The 23,911-nt window shown below is 62.8% G+C and overlaps 1 protein-coding gene across 1 annotated transcript; it reads left to right on the top strand.

The window, feature by feature from the left end:
* Positions 1 to 9,161: 9,161 nt before the first annotated feature.
* TSPAN32 (tetraspanin 32) lies at positions 9,162 to 22,168 on the top strand. The gene is made up of 9 exons (XM_087822460.1): positions 9,162 to 9,227; positions 10,066 to 10,180; positions 10,945 to 11,042; positions 14,836 to 14,910; positions 18,543 to 18,644; positions 19,230 to 19,316; positions 21,057 to 21,140; positions 21,324 to 21,415; positions 21,888 to 22,168. The coding sequence occupies exons 1-9, from the start codon at positions 9,162 to 9,164 to the stop codon at positions 22,018 to 22,020; spliced, it is 852 nt and encodes a 283-aa protein (XP_087678586.1). The 3' UTR covers positions 22,021 to 22,168.
* Positions 22,169 to 23,911: the final 1,743 nt, after the last annotated feature.

The following is a 23,911-nucleotide window of genomic DNA, read 5'->3' as shown; positions in this document are numbered from 1 at the left end:
TCCCCCAACGGGGCCCGATTAATGTTGATAGAAAATCCCACCCAGTAACAGAAAAGTACACGACTTCTTCCTTTCTTTCTTTTTTTAATTCTCACTTGAGGACATTTTTTCCATTGGTTTTCAGAGAGAGTGGAAGGGAGGGAGGGACACGTGGGTGGGTTGCCTTGGGCTCTCTCGAGGGACCGAGCCTGCAGCCACCGTGCTATGTGCCCTGGGCTGGAATGGACCCTGGGACCCTTCAGTCCGCGGGCCGATGCTGTAACCGCTGAGCCAAACCAGCCAGGGCAAAATACACGTTATTTCTAAAAGCGCGTGACCTAAATGAAACCACCTGATGGGCCACAACGCAACCCTTGAAAAACGTAGAAGGATTCTTGTTACGCGGGATGTATTCCCTGCCCACGGTGGAATTACATGAGACGAGTTATAGAGAAAGATACCCGGAAAAACCTCCAACTGCTCGGGATTAAAATGAAATAGATCTAAATAGCCCACATCTCAACATCGAAACTGCTTTGAACCAAATAAAAATGAAAACCCAATACTCCAGATTGTGTGGAATGCAGTCCTTAGAAAGGAGAATCTAAAGCTCTCAACACAGATTCAACAGCAAAGGTCTCAAATCTCTGATGTCAGCTCCCTCATGAAATTACAAAAAGCGAGAGCGAATGAAACCCAGCGTAAGGAGAAGAAACACAAAACCGAGAGTCGGAGCAGAATCAGTGAAACTGAAAACAGAAAACACTAGTCAGCAATCGGCGAAGTCAGAAGCTGGTCAGTAACATCCAAACAGATTTTCCTAAATAATTTAAAAACCCCCCCCACACACAAAGATGGTAATTACCAACATCAGGAATGAGCGAAGGGGCAGGCTACCGATTTCACGGAGATTAATAAGCGAATATTAGGGACTTTATGCCCGACACGTCATCAACGAAGATGACCTACATTTCTTAAAAGACACAAACTACCGAAGCTCAGTCGAGAAGAAACAGGCAGGGGAGCCCCACGTCTATGCAGTAAATGAGCTTTGCAGCAGACGCCTCCCACGGAGAACGCCCTGGGCCTCGTGGCGCCGTAGCTGGCAAACGCTAACATTTGAGGAGGAGAGAAAAACCTAATCAGCATGAACGCGCTCGGAACCACTGACGACCGGGAGTAATTCCCAGCGGGGTGATTCCCTCTAAGATCAGGCGCAAGACAAGGGCGTCTCTTCTCAAAACTTGTATTTTAACATTCTGGGGGCGTCAGCCGGTGCAATAAGGCAAGAAAACGGGGGGGCGGGGGGGGGGGCGGTTGGAAAGAAAGCGGAAAATGCCCTTATTCACAGAAAACGTGATCATCTAGGAAGGCGCGCTGACCCAGTCTGGAAACACTGCGCTGATTAAAGCAAATTTAAGGTTGTGAGATACAGGATCAATACAACAAACCAACCAACAAAAAAGCAACTGGAAGAAACTATTGGAAACGGAACGTTAAAATACCATGTATAATAACATCAAAAATATGACATACTTAGATATAAACAATGACGAAGTGGCGAGCCCCAAAACGTTGGCGAGAGGAATTAAAGACGACTCGAAGAAATGGGGAGAGACGCTGTGTTCGTGGCCTGGAAGATCCAACAGTAAGGAAGACGTTCATTTCCCCCAAACTGATCCATAGATTCAACACAATCTCAATCAGAATCACAGCGGCGGGTCATTGGGGAGAGAAAGGGACATCTGTACTATTCTAAACAAAAATAAAATTTAAAAAAATAATTTTTTTTTTAATATATCTTTATTGATTTCAGAGAGAGTAAAGGAGAGGGAGAGAGAGAGAGATAGAAACATCCATGATGAGAGTCATTGATCGAGCCCGCAACCCGGGCATGTGCCTCGACCGGGAATCGAACCCCGATCGCCTGGATCCTAGGTCGACGCTCAACCGCTGAGCCACGCCCGGCCGGGCAAAAATAAATAAATTTTTAAAACCACAGCGGATTTTTTTTTTTTTTAATTTTTTATAAATTGGTGAACTGATGTTAAAAATTCCTATGTTCTTGCCCTGGCCCGTGTGGCTCAGTTGCCCCGTGTACCCTGCGGTGTTGGGCTGGAATCAGAGGAGCCGCTGTAAACTCAACGTCTTTGATGTAAAGAGACCGACAGAGACGTGGGGGGGGTGTGGGGTGCACACGAAGGGCTGGGAGAGCTGGTGCCCCAACAGCCCTCAGTGCGCCTCGTGCCCAGACTTGGCTTCCTTCCGCCGAGGGGAACCAGAGCCCCTCGGAGCTGCAGCCGCCCCGGGCCGGGGAAGGGAAATGGGGACATGCACCCGGACCACCTCGATGCATCAGAAAGTGGGAGCGCTGTGCAAAAAAAGGGTGACCGTCTATCGGAGGGACGCGGACGCCGGCTCAGAGGGGCGATTTTAGCGCCGTAAGTAGACAGGAACAGGTCACGTTCTGCTGAGATGCGTCCATTCGCTCAGCGTGGGGGAGAGCAGCTCTTTTCTGCAGGGACAGAAGGGCGGCTAGGGTTAGAACGTGGGCCTCTGTCGGTCACACTCAAGTTGTCCCCCCCTTGTCCACGGGGGATACATTCCAGGACCCCCAGTGGATGCCTGAAAGCACAGATAATACGGAATAGCCAGTGCTCCTTCCTACGCACACACCCTGGCGATAAAGCGAGACGTAGAGATTCGGAGCAGCTGGGCTGGCGACAGTCACCGAGAGGGAACTAGCGCAGCCGTAACAATACGCGGTGACGAAAGTGACACGTGGGTGGCCTCTGTCTCTCCCAGAGGGTCCCCCTGCCCCGTCTCACCCTTCATCTAGTGATGATGGGGAAGATACGCTGCCTACGTGACGGGATGCAGGGAAGTGACCGCCCTGGGCCCTGTGACAGCGGGAGGCTGCTCTGACCCCCTGACCCTTAGGAATTGCCAGCCTCCCTGCTTGGTGCTCCGGGGCTGTTGACCTCCAGCAAAAGGACAGATGTGTCTCCAGCAAAGGTGGGTTTCCACGCAGAAGTGCCACTCGGGACATGAGGTCTAACGGAGAACCGGGGAGTCCGGAGAAACTTTGCGCGGACCCACGGCGGGAAGGCGGGGGCGAGGAGTGCCCGCTTCTCCTTAGCCGAGTCGCACGGCCTCCCTCGGGCCCAGCCGTTCCTGGGCCAGGAATAAAACAAGGTCTCCCCGAGCTCGAGCTCCCAGAGGCCTCCGCGGCCGATCTGATAAGCGCGCGGGCCGCTGAGTGACTAACGGGCAGGGAATGTCTGGAGCGCGGGGACCCTGGGCTCCGGGGTGAGTCACGTCCAGGGCTGGATGGGACCCTGGGCAAGAGGTTTCTCCAGGCCACTCAGAGCAGCGAGCGGTTTATGGCTTGTGAGCTGTTCGCTTCTGCAGTTTCGCTCTTCATATGTTTGGACCAAAGTTGACCCCGGTGAATGCGCGAATCACCCGTGATGCTGAAACGAGCAAGATCGTGAGCAGTAACAGGACGGTCACGCGGTTTCCAAGTCCCTCCCCACAAAATGTGCGTTACAGATGGGAAAACACTCGTGTCACAGTGGAGAAACCCGCCCATCGCTGCTTTAACCAAGGGCTCAAGGCGACCTCCCCCGTCGCGCAGGATGGCGTAACCGGGACCCCGCTCGCCTCCTGCCTTCGGCACCCAGAAAACACAAACACACGTGGAACGTGTTTTCCAAGTTTGCGTAACGGGTAGTGAGGGAGCCGTGGAAGGAGTGAAGCGAACCAGGCCAGCTGGTGGAGCGTTTCCAGGCTGAGCCCGAGGTCCCTGGGGCGCAGGAGGTGATCGGCGATCAGGGGGATGGAGGCCCTGAGAAGGAGCAGAGCGGACCCCTGGAAGGAGGGGGAGGTAGAGGGGTGGACATAGAATATTCTAGACACTGGGCTCAGCGAGAGAAGGGCAGTCACTGCAGATTCCCAAACTCCTAGGAGGTCCCTGGGTTCCCCACGTTCATAGAGACAGGAAGTAGGACAGTGGTGGCCCCGCGTTCAGTGACCTCTTTGTTCAGTAACATTTACATGCACAGGAATTGACGAAGCCACCTGAGGAGCCAGAGCAAGAAGGGAAGGGGGCCTGCATCTATCCCTGGGGAACCCCAATATTTCAGCCAGTGAGAAAGGGGGAGGAGGCAGTGGGTGCCACAGAGACCCGGAGAGAGCGTGTCACTGATGCCGAGAGGTATGGGGACTCCCGGGTCTCCGCTGAGCGCTGCCGTGTGAGGCAGAGGGGAGCCCAGTGCGTGTCCGCTGCATTTTGGGAGCCTAGAGGTCTCCGGTGGACGGCAGCCAGGCAGATGGTGGGCCCCTACCTGGATGAGCGGTGGTGAGAACCAGGTGGGTCCCAGGCTGCATCTCGGACCCATCACAGCCCCAGGGCTCGGACTGGCTGAGCAACCGTAGGTGCGCACAGTTCTGAGGGGTGCGCACGGCTCTGACAGGTGCGCACGGCTCTGAGGTGGTGCACACGGCTCTGGCAGGTGCGCAGGGCTCTGGCAGGTGCACACGGCTCTGACAGGTGCGCACGGCTCTGGCAGGTGCGCACGGCTCTGGCAGGTGCACACGGCTCTGACAGGTGCGCACGGCTCTGAGGTGGTGCACACGGCTCTGGCAGGTGCGCAGGGCTCTGGCAGGTGCACACGGCTCTGACAGGTGCGCACGGCTCTGGCAGGTGCGCACGGCTCTGGCAGGTGCGCACGGCTCTGAGGGGGTGTGCACGGCTCTGGCAGGTGCGCACGGCACTGACAGGTGCACACGGCTCTGAGGGGGTGTGCACGGCTCTGGCAGGTGCGCATGGCACTGACAGGTGCGCACGGCTCTGAGGGGGTGAGCACGGCTCTGGCAGGTGCGCACGGCACTGACAGGTGCACACGGCTCTGAGGTGGTGCACACGGCTCTGGCAGGTGCGCACGGCACTGACAGGTGCACACGGCTCTGAGGTGGTGCACACGGCTCTGGCAGGTGCGCACGGCACTGACAGGTGCACACGGCTCTGAGGTGGTGCACACGGCTCTGAGGTGGTGCACACGGCTCTGGCAGGTGCGCACGGCTCTGAGGTGGTGCACACGGCTCTGAGGTGGTGCACACGGCTCTGGCAGGTGCGCACGGCTCTGGGGCTGTGTGTGCTGCTGGGCTGGCCGCCCTGGGCCCAGGGTCACCGGGTGAGCCGGCAGATCCCAGGTGCAGCCCTGGTTTACCGAGCAGCCTCCTGAGCGCAAAAAGAAGATTCGCCTCCACTTTCGCCTCCACCTTCCAAGGCCCACGCCAAGCCCGCGACCCACACTGACCAGAGCTGGGCAGGGAGCATAATTCTGGGGAACACAACTCCAGGCCCCCTGAGGTGACAGCATGTGAATCCACCTCGGGCCACCCGTGACATTCATAGGCACCTCTTTTTTAAAAAAACACAAAACAAAACCCACAAGAACTGCTTTACTGAGACAACAACTCACATACCGTAAAATTCACTGTGAGAGCACTCAGGTCAGCGGCTAGTACGTCGCAGCCACACCGCCCCCGCCCCTCGTTCCAGCACGTGCTCTGCGCCCCAAGGGGACCCCGTACCTGTGAGCAGTCACTCCGCCTCGCTCCCAGCCCAGGCTCCAACCCCCTTTCTCTGGGCGGGCGGCCCGTACAGTGGAGCTGAGCACCTCTCCATGCGCCTTTGCCTCCTGTATCTGACTCCCGAACACAGACCAAGTCCGGTGGGGCTCCGCCCGGCACGCTGCCCAAGGGCCCTTCCCCGAGTCGGGGCGTGAAGGCTGCCGCCGAGCGCCGACCGCCAGGGACATGTTCACTGCGCGCAGAGGGGAAAACCGGCGACCGTGCTCGCAGCGGCACCTTCCCAGCGAACAAGGGAGAGACGCTGACAACACAGCCTCGCTGCTGCAGCTGGCCACGGCCACGTGGCGCCGGTGGCCACGAGCTCCCTTCAGAGCCCGTGACGTGGTCTCTCCAGCCCCACGAGCACTTGGCCACCGTGGTTCCTCGCCTGTGGGAAACACAGGCCTTCGTTCCCAAAGGGTCTGGGCAAAAGGATAGACCATGGGGGTCTGGGGCTCTGGGGGGGAGGGATGCGCAGGCGGGGCTCCCCACACAGGAAGGGGCGCCCCAGGAAGCCGCCGTGGTGACCCGTGGCCTTCCTGGGTGGGAGGGGCCACGCCCAGCCAGGCCCTCAGGGTTGGGGGCAGGGACCGCCTGCTCCAGGCCTCAGGCCTGGGATTATCTCTGATGGGGAAGGAGCGGAGACCTCTCAGGCCCCCCTCTGGGAAGGTTAGAAGGTAGAGGCTGCCCCCTCCTGGCTCAGGGAAGTCGCCTCACAGTGGGAAGGGCTTGGTTCAGTGCCAACTCCCCCAACGCGGATTCTCAGAGGCAAGTGCCCAGGTGAACTCAGGTGGCAGGCAGAGGGCAGGCAGGTTCGGGCGAACAAGCGGAGAGCTGAGTGAACGAACTGTGTGGAAACAAGTGAGTGAGGGTGGAGGGGTAAAGAAACGTGGGCAGGTGGGCCAGTGGGCAGGTGGCAGGTGAGCATGTGGGAAGGTGGGCAGGTGGGCCAGTGGGCAAGTGGGCAGGTGGGAAGGTGAGCAGGTGGGCAGGTGAGCAGGTGGGAAGGTGGGCAGGTGAGCAGGTGGGAAGGTGGGCAGGTGGGCAGGTGAGCAGGTGGGCAGGTGGGCAGGTGGGCAGGTGGGCAGGTGGGAAGGTGAGCAGATGGGCAGGTGGGCAGGTGAGCAAGTGGGAAGGTGAGCAGGTGGGCAGGTGGGCAGGTCACATCGCTGAATGAACAGATGTCTTAGTGGGGGAGCAGTTAATGGAGTCGGAGGACAGGCAAGCTCAGAGCCAAGAGCTCACAACCCAGTGAGTAGACGGTCCGAGCCAGATCCTAAATGCCTGCTCCCCTCTGTGCCCTGAGACTGGGTGGTGGACAATTTTGGGTTTTAAATAAAATTTATTTAGGACAGCTTTAGGGTTACGGAAAAGTTGCAAAGATAGTGCAGTGGGCTCACGTGTGCCCCACACCCAGCTCTGCCAGTTCCAACATCCAACGTGGGTGTGGCCATTTGCCACACAAATCAGTATTGATCCGCTCCTGCTAACTGCAGCCAGGCGTTGTTCAGTGCCCTTAGTTTTCCCCTGTCCCGCCTCTGTCCCAGGACCCACCCGGGACCCCGCATCATCACCCTGAGTCACCGCGTCTCCTCGGGCTCCGGGGCTGGGACAGTTTCTCAGACTCTCACTGTCTCTTTGACAGTTTTGGGGGACACTGGGCCAGTGTTTGCAGGATGCATTCTATTGGGGTTGGTGTTTAGGGGAGGACCCAGGGGCGCTCTTCTCCTCTAGTCCTATCGGGGGGCACGTTCGCTCTCAGCATGACCTGTCCCCGCGAGGCTGACCTTGACTGCCTGGCTGAGGCTCGCCGGTCAGGTTTCCTCCGTCCATCCCGCGCCCTCCAGAAGGGGGAAGGAAGTCCCTGTGCAGTGGGGCTCCCTCCCTAAGGGGGTGCCACACTCAGCTTGGGGGAGTCCCTGCACTGGCCGTTGGTCCCTCCTTCCCCATTCATGCGTTTCTTCAATCGTCATACAGGGCGGGCTCATGGGTCTGTGTGAAATACTGTGGGTTACAGTCCACACAACGTTATCGATTTTCTTTCTCAAATTGTTCCAGTTTGGGCCACTGGGAGCTCTTTCAGTTGGCTCATGTGACAAACAGTTTTCAATTTACCAATTAATTATTGGCTGAGGGGGAGAAAGAGGGAGGGCAAGGAGGTCCCTGGGCGGCAAATAACATACACACAGACATGCACACACATGCACACTCACAGGTGCACACACACAAGCACAGACACACTCACATGTAAACACATGCACACACCTACGTGCACACAGACACATACCCACAAGGGCATGTGAACATGTGTACACCCAGATGCACACACAGGCATGTGCACAAATGCACACACATGAACGTGCACTCAGGCACACATGCACACATATGTACACACATGCACACAAACACATGTACACTGCGATGCACATGCATTAAAGCCCTGCATCTCCATGGAAATGAAGACAGGATGCAGCCTAGGCCTGTTTGTGGTGGGGCCTGCAGCTGCTGCGTTAGGGTCCCTCCTGGCTCCCACAGGCTGCCCTTGGGAGTGGGTGGCCACCCCAGGTGTCCAGAGGAGAGAGGTGAGTAGCTGAGGGCGAGGCAGGGCCAGCGGCTTCCTCAGATGCCACTTCCTCTTGCAGAGGGAGGGTGTGGCTCAGCCAAGTGGGGGGACTCGCGGTACCTGAAATCTGCCAGGTTCCTCGCCCCAGCCAGTGTGCACGGGGAAAGGGAGCTCTGGTCAGAGGCCTGGTCAGTCCCCACACGGCCAGTCCCTGGGGGAGCCTTGCTATCTGCCCACAGAGGGGTTTGGTGCCGCTTTGGGAGGACACTGTGAGGTCATCTTTGCAAAGTACTGGGCACACAGTAGGTGCTCAGCAGGGGCAGGGCAGGATCCCAGGCCTGGCTCTCACTCCAAATGTTATCCAAACTCGGTGCAGAAATGCCCTGGAGCTGGCACCAAGCAGTGTGGCCACGCTGCTTTCCTCTCAGAGTTGGAGACACAGGCCCATGGCTCATCTCCGGGGAGGGGGGGTCAGGCTGCCCAGCCCCTGCAGCCCACGCCCAGACGCACCCCTCAGGCCACACCTGTGCCCCAGACTGGGCCACACCTGGAGCAATGCCTCGGGCCCATGGCCTGGGGGATCCCCTGGTGCCCTCAGGACCACACTCCTGAGACAGGGAGCTCACCCCTACCCGGGCACCTCCCCTACTCACCCACCTTTTCCCAAGGTGCCCTCTGTGGCCACACCAGGAACAAGGCCGCGCCCTTCTGGGATAGGCCTCAGATCTCTGTAAATGTCCTGGTGTCCTGGGCCAGGGCCGGGGCAGCCGGGGGTGGCAGAAGCTGCCTCGCCGCCCCTCCCCTTCCTGCCTGCCCTGCTTCCTGGGCACCAAGCCGCTCAGTTCTCAGGGTGTGTTGACAGACAGATGGGCGGACACAGCCTACCTCCTGGCGGGCAGCTGCAGTCTGAGGCCCCCGCCCAGCTGAGACCACAGGGGGAAGGGAGGGGAGGGGAGGGGAGAGGAGAGGAGACGACACCGCCATGGGCCCTAGGAGCCGAGTCAGGGTGGCCAAATGCCAGATGCTGGTCACCAGCTTCTTTGTCCTGGTAACTGGCAGGTTGGGTGGGGAGGGGGTAGGGTGGGGGCATCAGGGTGGAGGGGTGGCATCCGTGTTAGTGGACCTCAGCACGGTGGTTCCCCCACATCCACCAGCCCTGCTGTCCATCCTGCCCCATGGGCATACTCCTGGGTCCCTGAGGGTGTCTGCTCTCCCACTGGGCAGCGCCCAAGGGGGTGCGGGGCAGGGCTGGTGCACTGGGGTTGAAGGGAGCAATGCCTGGAGTTGCAGGGTGTTCTCACAGCGTGGGGGACCCGGGGCTGGGGCTAGGCTGGGCCCACTCCCTGCTCTGCAGACAGAGTGATCCGAGCTCCCTGGTCTGCGTAGAGGGTGGACAATGGGCGTGTCTTTGGGGGTCGGGGTGACTGTGTGTCTGTGTAGGCACATCTGGGTGAGTGTGTGCTGGGGTGTCTGTGTGTGTGTTGGGGTGTTTGTATATGAGTGTCAGGGTGTGTGTCAGGGTTGTCTGTGTGTTTGGTCTGTGTGTGTGTGAAAGTGTGTGGGAGGCAGGGTGTCCGTGTGTGTGTTGAGGGTGTCTGTGTGTGTGTGTGTGTGTGTGTCCGTGTGTGTGTTGAGGGTGTCTGTGTGTCTGTGTGTGTGTGTGTGTGTGTGTCCGTGTGTGTGTTGAGGGGGTGTCTGGGCGTCAGGTTGTTTCTGAGTGTGTCGGGGGGTGTCTGAGGCAAAGACCTCCCTGAGACCACCCCATGGAAACACCCGGAAGCTGAGCCTGTCTCCTATGAGACCAAGAAGCTGGAGGGAGGCTGGTGGGGGGACCCTCTGGGCTGGGCGAGTGCCCGCCTGCCCACGCTCCGGGTCTGCCCACCCAGCTGCTGGGCCTCTCTGTGGCCACCATGGCAGTGCTCACCTACTTCGGAGCCCAGTTTGCTGTCATCAGGCGTGTGTCCCCGGAGGGGTCCCCCTACGAGGCCATGCACAGCTGGGGTGAGTGGGGCCCTGGTGGCCGCTGTCGGGGAGGGGCTTCAGGTGCCCAGGCAGCTGGGGAGGAGCCCTGGGCTGGGGTGAGGCCCCCAGTGGAGCCGGACTGGGACAGGCAGTGGGTCAGGGCAGAGGGTCAGCCCTGGGGTCCCGCTGCACAGAGCCTGAGGTCCACAGCCCCTCCCCAGGAACCTGGGGACAGCGAGCCAGGTGGCGTCTGGACCCTGGGCTCTGTGTCCTGGAGCAGGGGTTCCGGCAGAGAGGGGCTGAAATGGCTCGAAGGGACCACAGGGTCCCTCCAGGGGCTTGACCTTAGGTGAAAGCACCAAGGAGGGTGGCTATGGGGGAAACTAAGGCCCACTGGGCTGGATGTGGGGCCCAGGCCCAGGCCTTGTGCACCGGAGGCCCCGCTTTTTAGCCTTAACCCTGAATCCCAGCCTCTCTGCAGGAAGCCTGGGTCAGGACCGATAAGATTACAGCCCCACGTGGCCGCCGGTTGCTAGGGCCTGGAGGGGGTGGGATGAAGCTTCCAAGATAGCCCGGCCGGCAGGGCAGGAAGCAGGGGTGGGCCTGGGCCTGCTCCCTCCTTCGGGTCCCTCTGAGTGTGGGGCCGAGGGGGGGTGGCGGGGGGCACGTGTCTGCCTGATGGGAAGACGTGGCTCCCCGAAGTCCAACATACACGCCCACTTTGGGTGGGTTTCACACCCAGGCTCTGCACGCTGGGGACCCCTGGCCGGGGCACCCTAACCCTCCCCTCCCTGCCCGCCCAGCCTTCTTTGCAGGGGCCAGCCTGGCAGGACTCCTCGCCCTGGGGGCTGTGCTGAGCGCCGCGGCCACTGTGCGGGAGGCTGGAGGCCTCATGGCCGGGGTGAGTCTTCCGTGCCCCCAGCTGCCCCAGCCCCCAGATTGGAATCAAGAATGTCAGGACTATAATCCCCGGGAGCCTGCCTCTCCCTGCAGTGTCCTGACAGAAACGGGGACAGAAGGGTGTGAGCCAGCCAGGGCCCCGCCCCGAGACACCAACCAGGGCCTCACCCCCTAGACCAGCCAGGGCCCCCCACCTGAGCCCCTCAGGGACCCTCTAGCTGGGCCAGCCACGACCCTCCCCCAGGCCCTCCTTTAGAGCATCGCCTCGGGCATGAGAGGCGGCCTGCCGTCCAGGCCTGGCAGCCTTTCCCAAGGCCCGGGAGGGTCTGGTTCTGTTGCGCTGGAGGCACTGGGGCTTCTGGTGAACTTCCTTTCCTGTTTCGGGGAGACCAGGGGAGGCAGGAAAAGGCGCCTCCGCCTGTGGATGGCCTGTAGGTCTGGGCCCGCGCAGTCGCCCCTGGTGGGTGCATCCCAGGCTCCTCTGAGCTCCACACAGTCCTTTGCAGCTATTGGAGGTGGTGTCCCCACCCCCGAGATCCCACAGGGCCCTGGACCTCGCCCCACAGCAGCAGCCTAGTCGGCGTTGTTCCCGCACCTGCCCCTCCAGGCGGGCCCACCTTGACCACCACAGGCCTGTCCTGCTGCTCTACGGCCGGCCCCGCCTACCCGCTGGGCTTAGGCTCCTACTCTCTCACCTGCGGGGATGGGGGGGCAGCTCCGGCTGGTGCCTGTGACCTCACCTGCACCCCCCCCCCCCCCCCGCTGCCACCTGGTGCGTGCTTGGCGCTTGGGATGTGCGGAGTCCAGCCTCCCTCTCTCCATTCCAGCCAGGAGGCCCCTGCTTTGCTGCCTCCAGCCCTGGGCTAGAGACCCCTAGACGCTAGTGCGGGGTGGGGGATGCGCTTCCCAGGTGGCCTCGGAGCCCCAGAGCCGTCAGGGTTCTCCGTCCGGCCTGTGTCATCAATACAGTATTTATCGAGTGTCTCCTGGTTGGAACCCTCTCCAAAGGCAGGGACGGGGTCATCTCCCCAAGCTGCCAGCCCTAGGTGTGCTTGGGAGCAGAGTGGGGTCACCAGCCCCAACCAGGGCCCACAGGCAGGACAGGGCAGGGCCGGCCTGGGCGTCCGCTCTGACTCCATCCAAGAGCCCAGGCCAGCGATTTTCAACCGACGGCGCAGTGGTGTGCCACAGAACTTTAACACGCCCCACACTGACCTCTTGCCCCTTAGATATTCAAATTAAAAACGACAGCAGCCAACACAACAGTAGCCGTCCCACGTGAATGAATCAAAATGATACCTACTTTTTGCCCAGATTGGCAAAAAATATGTTTCGGTGTGTGCCTCGGAATTTTAATACTTAGTTTATGTGCATGAGATGAAACGGCTGAAAATCACTGGCTCAGGTGGCAGAGGGAAGGAAGCCCACCCGGCGGTGGACTGTCCCCCCAGAGGGGGCCCTCCGGGGAGGGGCCTGCCACAGGGACGCACACAGGACGGACCGCAGGGCCAGGCGGAGGGTCCTGCTGAGCGAGGCCTAGAGGCCAGCGGCGGCCGCCAGGGGGCGACCGGGTGGCTGGCTGGAGGCGGCAACGGCGGCCGCCTGCTCCCTGCGTCCCTGGCTCGGTTGGTCTCAAGGGCTCCGGCCTCTTCTTGGCCCAGCCGGACACCAGGGCTGGCCCCAGCTCCCCCCGACCCCTGCCCAGCCCCGCATCCTGACCTTCGGGCAGGGGTTCAGGGAGCACCCGGGAGGGCCGCAGGGCTGCTCTGTGGTGTAGCTCAGCCCCTGCCCTCGGCCCCAGCCTGGCCCTCTGGGTGCTGGACCACCTGGCTCCCAGCTCCCTGCTCCCTGCTCCCTGAGCTGCGTGCGTGTGCGTGTGCGTGTGCGTGTGCATGTTGTATCCGGCGTGTGTGTGGGGGGGCACATATGAAGGAGCTGGGGAGCAGAGAGGCCTTTCCCAGCGTGACAGGCGCGGGCTCCCCCTTCCTGCCCCCCCCCGCCTCTCCCCCCAGCGGCCTCTAGCTCTAGAACAGGAAATGAGAGCGGCACTTGCAGCCCTGGCTGAAGGAAGCCATTCCGATTATTTAGCTGTTTTTATGTGTTCTTTAAAAACATATCTGCACGGATTATCTGGCTGTTTTGTTTAGAATGAGAAGGAAAATGGCCAGGGCTGGGCCTGGACACCCCAGGAGCCTTTGCCCCGTAGAGGCCTTGGGGCCTGGTGGGCTCATTCTCCGCCCTCCACCCCTTCTGCAGGGTGGTGGGTGAGCCAAGGGGGGGGAGACAGGGAGCCGATGATCCCCCCCCCCAGAACAAAGTAGTTCCTGGAAAATGCTGCTCCCCTGAGCCGGCTCAGGGCCCCCAGCCTGGGAGGCAGCCTGGAGCGATGGCTTCCAGATGGGGAAGGTGGCCCTCAGCCAGCCAGGGAGGCGGAGAGGGGAGAGGGGAGGGAGAGCCGGGGAGGGGGGACGATCGAGAGAGAGAGAGAGAGAGAGAGAGAGAGAGAGAGAGAGAGAGAGAGAGAGAGAGAGAGAGAGAGGAGGGGGGAGGGGGGAGAGAAAGGGGGAGGCACCTTCAGGGCCGCCCTGGGACTGCGGCCTGCAGGCTCCAGGCAGCCAGAGGACACGGGAAGGAGGCAGGACTGTCCAAATCAGAGCAGAGGGGGGCCCTGCGCCCACAGCGGAGTTGGGGGGCTGGTGGGTGGTCCACTCGTTCACAGAGCCCCCCCCTCCTAAGACACACACACACACACACCCCCGAGCCATTTCTGCGCCCTGCCTGGCCTGGGCAGTGCCTGTCTGTCTGCAGGCATCCCTCTGCTCCACGGGTGGCGACTCCTGGGTGTCACCCTGAGCGAGGCTGTTGCCTGCCCCAGGCCGGGAGGGGACATGACAAGTGGGCCCAGCCAGCCACACAGGGTGCCCTCACCGAGGCAGGGTGGGTGGACGGTACCAGCTGTTGCTTGGGCCCTGCAGACAGCGGTGTGTGGTCAGCGGCCGGGCCGGCAGAAACAGGGCTGCCCGCAGGCCAGGCCGAGTCTGCAGTGACCCTCTGGCCCGCAGAGGGCGCAGGGGCACCAGCCCATTCTCAGGGGAGGGTCCACAGTGTTCAGTGGCTTCTGCAAGTTCAGACCCCGGGACCTGGCCGAGAGAAAGGTCACTGTGGGGGCTGGGCTGGAACCATGTCCTCCAGGGATCCCCCTCTCCTCCAACACTGGGGGCCAGGCCGCGGTGAGAGTGAGGGGACAGGGTCCATGGGCCACGGGGAGGGGCGGGGTGTGACGAAAGGACGGAGCTCCCCTGCAGACGGCCACACCATCTGGTTGAGTCCCACCTGACCTGAGCGCTCTGGGCCAGAACCCGGGCTCCCAGGGTTGAGGGCTGCAGCCGGGAGCCCAGCTGTAGAGGTTTTGAAAACAAAAACCAAGCCAGGTGTCCCCGCTCAGAGCCCCCGGCCCACCTGAGAGGGGCAGGTTCTCCCAGATCCAATCCCAGGCCCAGGGAAGGCTGTGCCGGCCCCTCCCGGGTCAGTGCCCCTCCCAGAGGCAGTCGCAGGGGGGCAGGGGTCTGTGCCGGGAATTCCCTGACTCCCTGGGGCAGAGGGTTAGCAATGTCCTTGGCAGGCCCTCGGGAGCCAAAAGGAGCAATAGCAGAAGGATTCCCAAAACAGGCCAGAGGCAGGGGTGGGGATCTGTGTGCCCGCCGCCCCAGGTCCCCGCCTCGGGCAGTGGGGTGCAGGGCTCCGGCGGCTCCTCACCCACGGACGCCGTGGAACGACGCCCCTCCTCTCCCCAGGGCTTCCTGTGCTTCGCGCTGGTCTTCTGTGTCCTGGTGCAGGTGGCCTTCTGGCGACTCCACAACCCCACCCAGGTGAGCACCCTCCCTGCCCCATCCCGAAGCAGAGGGTCCCATGCTCCCTCCCAGCCACCTGTCGCTAGTGGAGAGATGGGCAGGTATTTGGGGATCACCGTGGGGACATCCTCTGCCTGGGGGTGGGGTGGGGGCGCAGGGACCAGAGGGCTGGGAGGCAGGTACAGGCCTCGGCTCCTCCCCCCCAACGAAAGCCCCTCATTCCTGCCCCCTCCTGGCCAGGGAAGATCGCTCCTGGGAGTTGGGGGGGAGGTGAGGAACGGGGGGAGGGAGGGAGTCAGTGTTCCCGAAGATGCACTGAGGGGTCTGCACTCCTGCTGAGGGCCCAGCCGGCAGGGAGGTGCTTTGGTGGGGGGCTGCCGGGAGGACAGGGTGGACAGCGTGTCCAGGCCTCACCCACAGGACCCCAACCTGCCTGGAGACAGGGCTGCCAGGTGACGGGGGGCAGAGTGTCCTACCGGTTCCATTTTCAGTGTGGGCTCTTCCCCAGCAACATTCGTGTCTGGGCTGGTGGCACCCAGGGTAATGGTGGGGGCAGGTCCCTGCAGGGCAGGTGGTCCAGCCATCTGTGCACTCACCTACCTGTGACCAGATCAGAAAAAGGACACTTCCCCTGGCTTTCGGAGGGGCTGGGAACCCCCCAAGGCGGCCATGGCTCTCGGCTGGGGCAGGCCTCTCCACGTGGCAGGCAGCAGCCGTGCCTGGGCCAGCAGAGCATTTCGGCATTTTGGCATTTCCGCATTTTGGCTTCACATTACCCATCCCCCCAGCAGTGGTCTGGGTTAGAGTGGGTGGTCCTGCTCAAGACAGCTGCCAGGGTGCCCTCCTGGGGTGCTACAGACCCCCCATCCTTTCCTCCCTGACACTGTGTATACAAGGGATGGGGCCACAGGCCACGGTCCAGCTCTGGCTCGGGCTCAGGGCAGGGAAGGAGTGAGAGCTGATGGCTCTCAGCTGGGCCTCTTCTCTGTCCCATCCCCTTGGTCCAGCCCGTGCTCTGACCAGCCCTCAGCGTCACTCCTTGAGGCCCTGCTTGACCCCTGGCCCTGGTTTGATGGACGCCATCTGCCTTCCGGCAGCCTTGTGCCTGCCCAGGCCCACTCGGGCACGAGGCGGCTGGGTGAAGGAGCCTGGCATCAGAGGCTGGGCTCAGCCTCCCCTCGGGCGCTCTGGGCAGCCTGTTCTGTTACCTGCCCATTCCCTCTGTTGTAAGAGCAGCTCGGAGACCCCCGAGGGCACTGCCGCACAGCGGGGTGAACCAGGGCATGCCGAGGGCTTGGTGAGGCCACCGGCACCCGGAGCCCAGGCCCATCCTCCATCGCCTGGGACTGTGGTGTTTGGTGTCAGGGCCTGGGCAGGCTGACCTCAATCCTGTGCCCCCTTCCCCAGGGACATGGGCAGGCACCTTGGTCTCGGGGACAACCCAGACCAAACAGACCCCAGCCAGGCTCCCTTGCCCTACAGGGTCCTATGAACAGGGACACTATCTGCTTCTGGGGTCCAGATCCTGGAGCCCCCAGCTAGGTCCACTCACCCGCATCCTCCCCCATCCCGTGCCTCCCCCCAGGGACCCCTAAAGTCTCTTGAAACAGGGTCAGGACGGCTCATCCAGGGCCACCCTACAGATAGGAAACCTGACTCCAGAGGAGGGCAGGGATGGCCACATCTTCCTTTGGCCCAGAAGCCAGCCTGCAGCCCCTGGCGGGGTGTGGGGAAGGAGCCTTGGCAGGCTCCCTGAAGCTGGCGAGGGCCAGCAGCGTGGGGACCGGGTGGTTGTGCAATGAATGCAGAGCGACCCAACGGTTCATGACGCACTAGTCCCAGCCTGAGAGCCACTGCCACAGCTCTCCCGTCCCCCAGACGGGTGAGGCGGAAATGAATCACCTGGCTCCGCTTAATAATTCATTTGAGGATTAAGTACATCAGCAAGGAGACGGCTGAAGGGCCGCTGTCCTCGCAGCTCCCAGCAGCCCAGGCCCCCACCCCCACCCTGGCCTCCAGGCCACTCCTCCCTGATTATCTGGCCACGGCGTGGGCTCCAGTCAGAGCTGACTGCTGGGCCCATGGGCTGGTCTGCAGAGCCACCCGCAGCCCCGACAGGCCATCCCCGGAGCCACTCACGCAGGTTTAGCAGACAGTGGGGGTAGAGGCGTAGCCCAGAGTCCCCGAGCCCAGGCCGAGGGCCCAGAAGGTGGGGGGCGTGGGCTCCCCTGGCACCTGGTTTGTACAAGTATCTGAGAGGCACCCCATCCTGAGGGGCACCCCCTGGAGCTCTGGAAGATGGGCTTAAAGAGTGAGGTGCCCTGGCAGGCATCACCCAGCTGTCAGGACCCGGCAGCCCCCAGCACCCCCTGAATGTGGTGATGGGGTCAGACGGGGGGGGCACCAGCTAGACACCCGGGTCTGCAGGGAGAGTCCAGCCTGGCCCCCACTGCCAGACCCAGGGCCTTGGGCAGGGGATGTGGCTTGGCCAGATCTGCTTTGTGACCCCTGCTTCTGGGGTCATGGGAATGGATGCTGGCAGCCCAGCCAGTGTCATCCCTCCTGATGACATGACAATGATAACAGTTTGCCCTGGAAGGACCTGGCCCTAGTGGGGGAGTCGAGGAGTTGGGGGTGGGGGATGGAACCAGGAGGGGTTGTCCGAGCTGGCCTCTTTGTCACAGCCACCCCGCTGATCCCAGGCCGGCTCCGCCAGGGCCCCAGTCGGCACCAGGACCTCCTCCCACAAGGACACAGTGGCCTGGCAGGTCCCCACCCTCATTTCACTGGAGGAGACAGGCCGAGACAGGGCCCCTAGTGAGCCGCCCAGCCCAGGGTGCTGCCCCCTCCCAACGGGGGGAAAGGAAGCGGCTGGCCGAGGCTGGGGTGACGTGCGGAGCAGTGTCTCAACAGCGACGGTTAATTAACGCCAGCAGTGGCATTTGGGACGGAAGTCCATCTGGTTCCTACGGGGGCCCAGGGGCTTCGGGAAAGGCTGGTCACGACAGCCCCCACTGCCCGCCTGCTGGCTGCCCCAGTCCTCCAGGGTGCAGGTGGGGTGGCTGCCCTTCCTTTCCAGAGGACGGGTGTTAGTGGCCAGAGCAGGCATGGGTCCCCCATTCACCCCCAGCCCTTTGGGGCATCCCTGAGCACCCCTCAGCATGTCCCAGCTGTCAGCGTGGCGTGGGGGTGTGAAGGGAGGTGATGGAGGGCTCAGGGTCTCTGAGGTGGGAAAGGAGGCATCAGAGGGCAGGGAAATTCAAAGAGGCCTTGCCTGTGCCAGAGCAATCATGGAAGTCTTCTGGGAGGAGGCGAGATTCCAGTTTGAAGGAATAACTTGGCAAGAGGAGGGCATTCTGTTTTGGGGGGCAGCATGGGGAAAGGCACAGAAGGGGATGTTTAGGTGGGCAGAGGCAACGGGGTCTGGGTGATGTTAGGGTGCGGGTGGAGGCGGAGCCCCGCCAGGCCTGTGGCTCTATACCCTCCTGGGTCTGCCAGAGGGGCCTGTTGGCCCGCAGCTGGCCCAGGGGAGGAGGCTCTGCCTGCAGGGAGCTCCACCTGGCGGGCGAGGCGGGGCCCTGGACGTCCGTCAGCAGCTTGGGTCAGGCCCGGCCTCGGGGAGGGGCTTCATGGGGACCCTCCCGGGGCAGGTGGAGGATGCCATGTTGGACACCTACGATCTTGTGTATGACCGGGCGCTGAGGAGCCCGTCCAGCGCACGGCGGCAGGAGCTGGTGGCCGTCCAGGACACGGTGAGCGTGGAGGGCAGCTCTGGGCCAGTCTGCCTCCCCATGTGGACTACGGTCCAGAAAATGGGCTCAGGGTGGCCCCAAGTCGGCCTGCCTGGGCCAGGTGCTGAGCAGGGGGTCCCGGGACAGCGATGCCCCAGGGACAAGAGCTCAGCCCTCCTCCCTCTGCCCTGGATGAGGCTGTTACCGAATTTGTGGGGTCCAGAGCAAAATAAAAGGCCATTGTCCAAAAAATTATTAAGAATTGCAAGCCGCTAAGGGCACAGCATTAAGCAGGGCCCTTTGAGTGTGGGGCTGCAGGCCGTGCGGCTGGCCCTGCCCCTGGTGTGTGATCCCCCGGACAGGCAGATGGCACTAGGGCACCTCCTTTTCCACTGGGTGTGCGAGGGGGGGCAGGCTGCCCAGCGCCAGGTGCCCCCAAAAGAGACAGGCACATCACCCTAGCCCCGGTCCTGGTCTCTCAGGAGCCCCCAGCTCTGCTGGACCCTGCCAAGTCATTTGGTCTCTTTGTGCCTCAGTTTCCCCATCTGTCACACAGGGCTCCTGGGGTTTTGAGAGCCAGATGTCCCCCTCTGTCTGTCCTTGCAGTTCCTGTGCTGTGGGAAGACCTCTCCTTCCAGCCTCCTGGGCAGTGTGGAGGCTGACCTGTGTCGGGGAGAGGCGGCTGCCACCCAGGTGAGGGGAGGGGCCCGACGCTGGAGACTCAGCCCCAGACCAGGGCATCTGCCACCTCTTGGCCTCCCCCAGACCCTGGGGGACCTGCCAACTGCAGAGCTTGGGGAAGGCAGCCAGGGACAGCTGCCCAGTGAGAGGAGGCAGCGGGGAGGGGTGGCCGGGCCAGGTTAGCCTGACCCCAGCCCAGCCCAGGCCCTCCTCCGGGCTGGACGCAGGCCGCATCCTCCACGCACTCCCTCATTCCTCAGCTCCCGGCCTGCAGGCTCCCCGGGGCCAGGCGCAGGGCCAGGCGCTGAGACCCCACCCTCGGAAGCCTCTAGAAGCTCAGGGTTTGGGGGTGATCAGGGCTGAGGGCTGCAGAGCAGAGGCGATCAGCTCCACCTGGGGGGACAACAGGCATCCTGAGGGCCCCCGGAGGAGCAGGTGGGGGACCCACAGAGGAAGCACGCCTGCGGGAGGGCCAGCCTGCGCCAGTCTGGCCGCAGAGACCAGAGGCAGGAAGCCCCTTCTTCCCAAGGCCTAGAGAGGGGCTTGGCACCCTCGCTCCTGCTGCCCCCACGGCCTCCCCAGCCCCCCCCCCCCCACTGTCCAGGAAACAAACCCTCCCTATCTCTTGGGCTCCTGGCCGCCCTCCAGGAAACAGGCAAGAGGGGGGCTGAAAGTTGGGGAGGCTGGTTCATGCCACCCAGGGAAAGGCCTCAGGCCCCATCTGCACAGCGGGGTGACGGCCTGCCTTCTCCACGCACCCCCCGGGCAGCCGGGCAGCCTGCACAGGCCTCCGGGTGGGGATGCGGGGCCAACAGGAGAGCGGGCACGGGGCGCTGGGCCCACTCTCCTGCAGAGCAGCCCGGGTGGGGTGGGGGGCAGGCAGGCAGGTGTGGTGTCCTGGACGGTGATCTGTCCAGGGCTGTCTCCAAGAGGGAGCGGGACCACACGGAGAGACCAGGCTGATTAGGGCCCGTTTTCCTGAGGGGCACCGTGCTGTAGGGCTGCGCCCAGGATCCTTGGGCTGTTCTCTGGGACAAACCTGGGTGCCCGCAGCCTCCCGGGAACCGGAGATCCGGACCTCCAGGGCAGCCAAAGTCGCCTCTGACCCCAAGTGTGAGCAGGGCTGGGCTCTGGCCTGGCGAGTGGCGGGCACAGCGGGGAGGCCCCGTCGAGTGGACACGTGGGCAGATGGAAAGACAAACAGCCACCAGGCTAGGCTCTCTCCCTCATCTGGCCTTCAGAGCCATACCTAACCCATCCTGCTGTGCGGCCCCCCAGCCCGGCCCCAAATGCCAACGAAACGTACCATCCAAGTGGTTCAGAGGCAGGCATCAACCCCTTTCCTAGAGAGAACGCTTCTGTGGGTGCCAAGCCCTGGGGGGCACTGGAAACCTGGCATGGAGCCTGGCCCTGGGATAGCCCAGCACCCCCACACCCCTCCGCTGGCTGTTTCTCTGCCCTCCCTGTTGGGAAGCTCCGTCTCCTCAACCAGGCGCTGGGCTCGGCCCTGGGCTGGTGCTGGGGCCCCAGACTGACACCCTGCCCGGGGGAGCCAGACCATGACCCACACAGGAGCTCAGGGAGGCCCAGAGGAAGGTGCCTGCTGCCCCCCTGGGTCCCACAGGGCCCTGCTCCCTTCTGCTAGTGGGCAGTGCCCCTCCCAGAGCCCCGGGTGGCTGTTCTGGGATGTCACACCCAACTGCCCCCTGCCCTGGCCTCTGGCCACTGTGGGCACTGCTGCCCTCTGCCCAGGACTGCCTGCAGGGCATCAGGCGTTTCCTGAGGACACACGGACACATCGCCTCCATCCTGACCAGCGCCTGCCTCGCCTCCATGGTACCCGCCCCCCACTGCCCCTGCTAGCACCCCAGCTGGAAGGGCCCGGCTGACCCCAGGGAGGTGGCTGGGGGTGGCGGTGCCTCTCTTCTGTCCCTACACAGCTGGGACCCTGAGGAACTGGCCACTTCCTGGGAGGCGGGGAGCCTGCCGGGGCAGCTCGTGCAGGGGCCGCCCCCCCAGGTGTACGCGATGCTGCTCAGCTCCTTCCTGTGGTTCTCCATCCGCTCCGGCCGCAGCCTGGACCGTAAAGGGACATACGCCCTGAGCCCCCGGTAGGTCCCACCTGCCCCGCGCCCAGCGTGGGACCCCCCAACCAAGGGCAGGGCTGCTGTTCTAGAAGACCCCTGGCCACACAGAGGGCGGGGCAGCTGGGAAGCTGCCCCTGGCTGCTGGTGCAGGGAGCCCCTCCCAGCTGGCCCCAGCCCCCACCACGAGCTGACCTCGCAAGAGCCAGGGCCACCGGCCCCAAGAGAGGGACACTCCCAGGCCCCCAAACTACAGCCCCGGCCAGGACCTGTCATCTTGGGGGACCTCAGGGCTCCCTATGCACAGGGCGCAGGGAGGCCCAGGTCCAGCAGCCAAGCGGCACCCCCCCCCCCGCCCCCCGCAGGGCTCTCAGCCGCCCTGTCTGCCACTTCCTCTACTCACCTCACCCGGCCACTCCTGGCCAGCTGGGCCCCTCCCTGCCCAGGCACCGTGCCCGCCCCCCGAATTCTAGGACAGCCTAGTCCCTCTACTTCGCAGAGCGCGTGGCTGCCGGCCCCAGGAGCCCAGCTTCTTCAGACGCACCCAGGGGAGCCCTGCCCTCCATCACCTCGATGACCTTCTGGGCTCAGGTGGACACTCGGGTGGCCCTCGGCTGCTCCAGGACAACTGATGCTGTTTCCACCGCCGGTCCTGCCACCCGTATGCCCACAGAGGCAAAGACACCGCCACCTCACCCCCATGCCCGCCCCGTGCCCCTCGCTGGAGATGGGATCTGTGCTGTCCACAGCCTGGTGGGATGGGCAGGGGGAGCCCCGCCCGAGAAGCGGCCCCATTTCAGCAGACGGGGTCAGGGGGCGCCGGTCACGCGCAGACGCCACGGAGCAGGCTTGGAATGGAGTCCAGCCGGGAGCCAGTGGCAGGCCCGCCGGGCTCCGCCAGGGCCACCGGTCGGACAGGGACGCGCAGCTCCGGCTGCAGGACAGGCCCGGCTCTGCTCTGAGGCCACGCGCCCCTCACGCGGCCCCTCCGGCCCCAAGGCAGCAGCGGGGGGAGCTGCCCTGGTTCTCCCATGAGAACGCGCTCGGCCCTCGGAGGCTGGATCTGCGGCTCCACGAGGCCCCGGTGACCCCCCCGCCGCAGGGAGAAACCTCACCGCATCTCCAGGGACGCCACGGGCGCCGTCCCAGGGATCAAGGCCAGCCACAGCCGGTTCCCCGGACACCCAGGCACCTCTCCGCTGAGCCCTAACTGTCCCCGCGGGTGTGCACCCTTCGCTCAAAATCCATGGCCCAGAGTTAAGCACCACTTTGCCCCGGCCGAGGCCAAGGCCCAACAGAGCTGATGGAGGAGAGGGGATGGTGGGACCCTTATTGTTCCACAGATGGGGGGTCAGGCCTGCCCACCAAGACCGTCAGAGGGGCACCTCCAAAATAAGAGCTGTTCTGGCCCAGCTGGTGTGGCTCAGTGGTTGAGCGCCCACTCGTGCACCAACAGGTCCCCAGGTTTGGTCCCCGGTCAGGGCACGTGCCCGGGTTGCAGGCTCGATCCCAAGTAGGGGGCATGCAGGAGGCAGCCAATCGATGTTTCTCTCTCTAAAAAAAAAAAGTCAATAAAGACATATTTTTTAAAAATTAAAAAAAATAAAAGTCATTCTGTGGCAGGCAGCCAAGGAGGTGACAGGTGCCCACTACAGTCCACCCCTTGCCATGCTCTTGCTTCTCTCGAGTGCACTTCCAAAAGCAAGGGTGCCCCACCCAGCTCGGCAGAGGCCCTTCCTCCGGCTGAGGCCCTGGTCCCCGAAGGAGGGCACGTCGCCCCGCGTCTCCTGGTCGCTGCGTTTGGTGACAGTCCAGGCAGGTCCCCTCCTCCTCTGGCTCTGTCCTGATCATCTCATTACCTTCGACTTATGAAATAAATTCATAAGTTGGGAAGAGAGGCGAGAAAAGCGAGTTTAGCTAAATTCTGTAAAAATGTATGTGGCACGGCAGGAAAAGACATTCAGCCGGGCGCTGGCCTGAGGCCACAACCCTGGCTCCCTGCTGGCCTCCACGCCCCGGGCTGTGCCCTCCAACTGCCCGAGCCCCTTTCCAGCTGGGGTGGCCCCGGTCTTCGTTCCGGAGGGAGCTGAGGGGTGAAGACCTTCGTCCCTGTGGCCCTGGCCTCCCACCAACTGTCATGACCAGGAGCGGGAGGATGAGGGAGGACCCGGGGCCCCTGATCCCACCCACACGGAGTCGAAATGTGACAGGCAGACAGGCGTGAGTCGAGCAAGGGCAATGGGCCAGGGACAGAGGGTCCCCGGGGTGGAAAGCCGTGGGTGCCTAGGAAGGACACTTGTAGGGTGAGACCTCGCCCCCAGGGTGGCCTTTCCTCCCCAGAGAGAACATCTAGGCCTCGGCCGTGTTTCAGGCCCAGAAAAGCAGCTAAACCGGCCACAGCTGCCCTCAGGACCAGCTGCATTGAATGACGGCCCCCACCCCGCCCGGGCGCCGACCAATCAATCCGTGGAGCCCACAACCCTGGAAGGACACCCCTGGGAAACTGCTGAATAGTCTACTGAG

The sequence above is a fragment of the Miniopterus natalensis genome, chromosome 11 (assembly GCF_054644295.1).
Source record: "Miniopterus natalensis isolate mMinNat1 chromosome 11, mMinNat1.hap1, whole genome shotgun sequence".
NCBI lineage: Eukaryota > Metazoa > Chordata > Mammalia > Chiroptera > Miniopteridae > Miniopterus > Miniopterus natalensis.
Note: the sequence above shows the minus strand (reverse complement) of the source record. Positions and strands in the feature narration are given on the sequence as shown.